Source organism: Ostrea edulis, chromosome 7, assembly GCF_947568905.1.
Source record: "Ostrea edulis chromosome 7, xbOstEdul1.1, whole genome shotgun sequence".
NCBI classification, from domain to species: Eukaryota; Metazoa; Mollusca; class Bivalvia; order Ostreida; family Ostreidae; genus Ostrea; species Ostrea edulis.
The window spans coordinates 83,176,534-83,183,696 of record NC_079170.1 but is presented as its reverse complement, the minus strand read 5'-3'; the positions used below and the strand labels follow the sequence as shown (position 1 = coordinate 83,183,696).

Sequence of the window (7,163 nt, the reverse complement as noted above, 5' to 3'; positions counted from 1 at the left end):
GCATCAGCAACGTTTGCTTCAGCTAAAGGTTGTGACTCAGTTCAACCCAACCGCCATTTCGGTCAATTTTCCTCAACGAGCGATGCGAGCACTACACATGGCATCACCGCAAATAACTGTGGAACTTCAGAACATTTCCTTATGTTTTTCTAATCCTGTATCGAGTTGCATTGAACCTCGTCTTGTCATAGCTGTCCCATTTATCCATATGTTTGGTACGCGTATTATTAATGTAATCAAACCGCGCATTATCGGTTAGCAGTGAATTGACTTGGCTTCGCTAGTGTCACCAAAAGGGAACTTTATTCAGATAGTTTAAAGTTGACCCGAGAAGGATGTGGCACATACGTCAATGGAAAACAATGCTATTACCCTTGGCCAAGGGGTTAAGCCACTACTCGGGACCTTTGGGACACGACATTTCCAAGTTGTCACTAGAGATTGTTCAATGTGATTCCCGGAATAGGGGTTTCTGAGCACCTTGATTGAGTCCAAGGAAACTTTGATGATTTCTTTTATATCAAATCTTCAGGAAACATGAAATAAAACTTATTTTTGCATCCCTCCTTATTCAGACTGAACACAACCTGATACTTCGTTCTATTCAGTTGAAGCTCAAACAAATTGCGCACATAATTCCTATAAAGACTAGAAAATAAGAGAGGGGCAAACACGGTGCCTGGACACACCAAAGTTGCCTAGGAAGAGTAAACATCCCTGTTGACTAGTGCCAGCTACCGTGAGCCATAAACCTTGATCAGATAAGCAGATTAATCCGTAGTTAAAATCAGTGTAAAGAACGGCCAAACATGACACGTTTCAAACCACTTGTTGTCTTTGTCTTACTATTTATAGGAATTATGAGATTTATCACTGTTCGTTGTCTTTACATTTTCATTGATCACTTTTCATTATCTTTATCTTTCATAAAATGGTGCAAAAAACTAACAGTGATCAATCTCGTTACTCGTATAAAGAAAACAAAATGAAGAGTAAGGCAAGCCCGGACACTTCAACATACCAGAGGAGGGATCATATGTCAAAGAGAAGTAAGTATCCTCATCACCAATTTATAAATTGGTTCAATGTAGTTTTTGGCTACTTTGTATTCGGTAAGTTTTAAATCTGCCTATTTCTGATGAAGACAAAATGGGCGAAAATGGAACGGGATGCAAATGCCTCCTGTATGCAGTAATCATCAAGGAGACTGGCTGTAAATATGATAACTCATTATCTGCAAATATAGTAAAACGTAAGTATTGAGAAGAGGATGGATTTTATAACAAAATATATTATTTTTTATTCAAATATACATGTATCATCAATACATTTCCAGATACACCAAATTGATCCTGCCTCTCTATAGAAATATTTCTAATATATTAATAAGTGATTCCGTTATGATATAATTTACAATGTACTCCAAAAGGATACATTTGAAGTATATCTTCCAGCAGCATGACTTAAATGCTACTTTGAAATATGTCAGTACAGCAATAAAATTATATTTCAAACGAAATGATAAATGACATTTGTGTTCCACTTTCCTTCTGGATTAGATTGACAAAATTCCAATGTACATGTAATGTTACAGAAGTTTGAAAATTGTATAGTTCCGTATTATTTTTCCATGTGCACTAAATCCACAATTTTTTTCTCTTTCAGAAATGCCTCATCGTTCTCTAGGTGTACTTGATTTCTAGAGGAATTTTTGCGGCCTCCACCGCTGTATCCACTGCCTCACTCTGGGCAACCTTCAGCCAATTCTTCCATTCTCCTGCTTCACCTGCAACCACACATGTGGTGTTATATGACTTCAACATGAATTCAATCCCTTAATAATGGTGCTTAAGATATCTACTTAATCAGAATATCATGCATATTATTCAAGAATTGATTTTGTATACTAAGAGCTGAAGATCAAGATCAGTGATCCATCTTATAATGCCATTAAAATGGAAAATCACAGGAAACACAAACCGCTGGAAACATTGAATATGGAATAAGGTGTCTAGTAGGAGTAAGCGTTCCCTGTTGACAGGTATAACCGCCTTAAGTTCTCTACTTTTACATCCTGACGTATTGTAGCATACATTGTACCTCCACGATAAATTGGATAAGTGGCTATGGTCGTTTTGAATATGATATACCTAAAATCCCCACTTTTGACGATTTGTAGTAGGATTTCCGGGACAGGTGTCTGGCTATGGATAAGATCCCCCTCCCGGCAATCTGGTTTTACAGTAAGATTTCCGGGAGAGGTATCTGGCTATAGGTCAAATCCCCCTCCCGCTAATCTGGCTTTAGAGTAGGATTTCCGGGGGAGGTGTTTCTATATATGGTTGAGATCCTTCTTTATAAAATGTGGTTGTATTTTCCTATGAAACCACATTTAATTTGGCAATATTTCAAATATATTCAAATATATTCTTTAAAATTCAATGAATGAACGCACAATTTGGTACCCTTCAAACTCATGTAAAATTGGTACATTTCATGTATTATTGAGCGATTTACATTGTTATGTGATCAAATAAGAGAAATGTAAAAACAGCAAACCTCTACTTAGTTGTATACGTCCAAAGTCTAAATCTTGAGTATCGTATGACCTTATCTCTAAAGCAAACCTATGCAATATAATTGTAATTAATCTCAGTTTTTCGAAACACAGTAACACATTTCAAATAAGAATTCAATGAATTACTGAAATGACGTTTTAACTTACATAGTACAATCAGGTGGAATTGTATATCATACATATATAATACGGGAAAATAGTAGCAGACAAAAAGAAGTGCAGAGTGTTGAATCAGTGAAATGGAAAGGATGTTTTCATAAAATAGACAGGTGTTCAGATAGCACTTGTATTATTTACCTTTCCTATAGAACACGTGTTCATCTTTTACATCAGTCACAATGCTCAAAACCGCGGGGATGTTTCTGTTCTTATAGTCGGACATTGCCTTAAATTCGCACGCATTCGCAATTTCACTGATCAATTCGTCACTAGTTTCTAGTTTCAGGAAGTCAGCTATCTTTTTTACGTGTGCCTTAAGGTCCTACAAGGAGAGACAGTTAATTCAAAAGAGAATGAATAACATTTATAAACTATCGAATCTATCATAATTTCTTTCAAAATCATTCACTTTGATGATAATAGAAAGCTTACCTATTCGGTACGAATACACTGTATGCCGTTTTTGAGGAATATCAATTCTTCACCAGATCGCGATAAAAAGCAGCGTGTAGGCATGCTTGATTGCATAGAGGATAAGGTTTTACCTTTTTCATGTCTTCATAGCAGAGATTTAAGATAGGGTGTGATGGATTTTCCTCCTCAAAATTAGTCCATGCTTTTACATATTTTGTCCAGGGACACCTGCAAACTGAAATGTAAATATACAACAAAGTAGAAAATTGATTTAGGTACAACAAAGCTTAATATAAGTTTTCGTTATGCATTTCCATGATCCTTATAAGTTTTAAAACCGGAAGCAAATTGAAATTCTCAATACAATTTTAACAATGAAATTTTTAATTTAAAAAAACCCCATACGTTGTCCTCTCCAATACATATCGAAGAAGACGTCAAATTCCATATCCTTCATCAACTCCCCAGGTTTTGTTTTCTTCACGAAATTGAAATATGATACAGCAAGATCCTTTGGATTCCGGTAGATATTGATGAGTTTACATTTCCTGGCCATGAAATTATTCGGCATGTGTTGGGGCGTCAAATGGGACACATAAACACCATCGGAAACCTGCTGAAGTTTCTCCACGGGAAACAATTCGATAAGAGGGGGCATCGTGTCGTGGTACTCAGAAGAGTTATTTCTCAACATGCACACCACTTCATAACACCAATGCGTACCTACAGAGATGAAATATATTTTTATTTAGATATCTGCAGATTTATGATCTTATTGATACATTGAGTATATATATACTGAATTATCTATGAGTGGTAAGCAGTTTTCTATAATGTCCTTTTCTCCACGGGACGAAATTATTACGTATTCGTTTTTTGTAAAAAATTAACTTAGGTGATGATAATGAACAGTGATCAATGTCACAACTCATTTTGATAACTATAAATTAAGAATTCAGTATAGACATTTAGACATCAGAAAGTATAATTTCCTCGACTTGAATAGCGACTGGGAATTTATAAAGAAATGAAAGTAAAACATCGATGTACAAAATTATGTTATATATCAAAATACACGAGAGTATGGCATATGTATATATTACGCTATACAATGTATGCATGAGAATATCTTATATGTAAGAAAAAAAGCTCATTTTGATTACATATGATCAAAAATGGGGATAAATATGCAGTTGCAAAGTATATTAATAATTGAATATACGTGTATATATAAACTCTTTCGTTTCAGATTATGTATCTTCTCATATAGAAGTTTTTGAATGCTATCTGCTTGATAAGAATATAAAAAGTCAGCTAAAATGAAGCACGATTTCTCCACATGGTATTCCATTAGACTATTGTAAGTCCTAATCTCCAAATACTTCGGAGATATTGTCAATGAGGAACTTTAGCATATTTTTAACATCAATTTCAGAGTACTTGTGCGTTGAATCAGAATGTATATTCAAAATGTATATCAGTGTGAAAGGTGAAGATAACAAACAGTGATCAATCTCATAACTCCTGTAAGCAATACAGAATAGATAGTTGGACAAACAAGGACACCTGGACACACCAGAGGTGGGATAAGGTGCCTAGGAGGATAAAGCATCCCCTGTCGACCGGTCACACCCGCCATGGGCCCTATATCCTGATCAGATAAACGGAGTCATCCGTAGTCAAAATCAGTGTTTCATTCAATATTTTGTATTTTATCTTATTGCAATTGATCTGATGTCATTTTGTGATGTCATCTGAGTTGAAATAGTGTCATGATTTATAACTATTACAGTTGTAACACCTCTGAGGTTTTAACTTTAGCTAGAGATTAATAGGTTTCACTAAATAGTTGACTTTCAAAAATTCAACCATATTATTCATATTGTGGTTTCTAAGAGACATCTAATCTAAACTCCAAATGCAATCTAAATGCAATGTAAACCACAAACCAGATTTGGGGTAAGAAATCACACAGACATCGCTGTCCCTGAATATCATGTCTTTTAACTGTTTGAGTTGTTCCACTATGTTGCCCATGTAGCTGACAGAAAAGAAAACTCCATTATATTCCACAACCTGCATCACCACTTTGCCACTGGGATCTGTAACATCTTTTCTACTCATCTTAAAAAAGGGAATAAAACATAAATAATCAGCTATTTACATGCATCGTGTATATTCTTAATAACAAAACAGATACATTTAGTTAGAGAACTACTCTGTTTTGGAAAAAAAAGTTATTAATCTCATATATCATGTAAATGCAAGAAAATTAAAAGTAGTGGAAACAGGAACCTCTTGATATACCAATGGTTGGATCAAGTGCCTAAGAGGAGTAAACCGTCCCTGCCTATCGATCACATCCGCCACGAGTCCTACATTTTGATCAGGTAAACGTAAAATCGATCTAACAATTGGTAGGAAATATGTCAGACAGCATTCAACCTAATGACAGATTGTGTGAGCAAATAAGTGCATTATAGAAGACCATAGAATTTGCGAATTGCTGACTTTTAAACAAGACTATTCAGACCCTGTAACATAAACTTATGTGACAGCATTATGTCTCGTTTAGAAAATTGATTATAAGCAGAACATGCTCTAGCATTTCGAATCAGTTGCAAATCATGTGTTCTGAATATGGTCAGTTTTAAATCGAGGAAGGATACTGACAAACAAGTTGATGGTGCAGGGGTTTTAGCATCCTTGTTTAAAGTAGCCATTTCGCAAATTTAATGGTCGTTATAACAATATAGATTGCCAATACAACCTTTCATTGGGTCAAATTTTGTCTGATGTGTTTCATACCCATTGTTAGGTCGTTCTTTGCACACTGATTTTGACTACGGATAACTCCGTTTACCTGATCAAGATACATTGCTCACGGCGGGTGTAACCAGTAGACGGGGGTGCCTACTCCTCCAAGGCACCTGATCTCAGGGGTCCGTGTTTGTCCAACTCTCTATTTTGTATTGCTTACAGGAGTTATGAGATTGAGCACTGTTCACAATTCGTCACCATGGGAATTCCAACGGACTGTTGGAAGACCTGTTCACCAAAGACTGCAAATGTATTGTCTATGAGGAACACCAGCATATTTCTTATTTCAACTTTTAGAATCAGAGTTATCTTAAGTAAGCATATTTTAGATCACTAGATACGAATATTTAATTTTTGCCTGTTTTAATATACTATAAAACGGGAAAGAATTGTACACCAATGAGGTTTGATTTTACACTTGTGAGATCTAGTTCTGCATAGTGAGGTTTGATTCTACACGGGTGAGATTTAATTTTAGAAATGCACTTTACGGATAACCAAGTGTATATACGATATCATTGGAGAGAATTCTACACTGATGAGTTTTCTATACAGATGAGGTTTGATTCTATAAGAGTGGGTTTGATTTTTATATATTTGATTTTAATTCCACACGGGTTGAGTTTGATTTTTACACGGATGTGTTTGAGTTTAATTGGATGAGGTATGGTTCTACATGGGTGAGTTTAAGTCTACACGGGTGAGATCAAATTCTACACGGTTAAGGTTGATTCTGCATGAGTGAGATCTAATTTTACACTGTTGAGTTTGATTCTTCACGGGTGAGTTTGATTATAAATGGATGAGGTCTGATTCTACACATGTGAGTATCATTCTACATAGGTGAAATCTCATTTCACACGGGTCAGATCTCATTTCACACGGGTCAGATCTCATTTCACACGGATGAGTTTGATTCTATACAGATAAGTATGTTTCTAAATGGATGAAATGTGATTATACACAGGAGAAATCTAATTATATGCGGGTGCATTTGATTCTACATGGGTAAGATCTAATTATACATGGATGAGATCTAATTTCACATGGATAAGGGATCTAATTCTACATGGATGAGTTTGATTCTACACGGGTGAGGCTAATTTTAAACGAATAAATTTGATTCTATACGGCTGAATTTGATTCTAGACGGGTGAGTTTGATTATAGACATGTGAGAAATTTAATTATAC

General features: G+C 35.4%; 1 protein-coding gene across 1 annotated transcript in view; it reads right to left on the bottom strand.

The window, feature by feature from the left end:
• Positions 1-1,271: 1,271 nt before the first annotated feature.
• The window catches only part of LOC125657068 (sulfotransferase 1B1-like), a 6,129-nt gene continuing 237 nt past the window's right edge, over positions 1,272-7,163 (bottom strand). The window contains exons 2-6 of the mRNA XM_056145552.1: positions 5,101-5,275; positions 3,557-3,874; positions 3,283-3,386; positions 2,876-3,059; positions 1,272-1,786 (exon numbers count right to left, since the gene is read on the bottom strand). Of these exons, the coding sequence (XP_056001527.1) occupies positions 1,683-1,786; positions 2,876-3,059; positions 3,283-3,386; positions 3,557-3,874; positions 5,101-5,275 (885 nt within the window). The 3' untranslated portion in view covers positions 1,272-1,682. The remainder of the gene's footprint in view (positions 1,787-2,875; positions 3,060-3,282; positions 3,387-3,556; positions 3,875-5,100; positions 5,276-7,163) is intronic.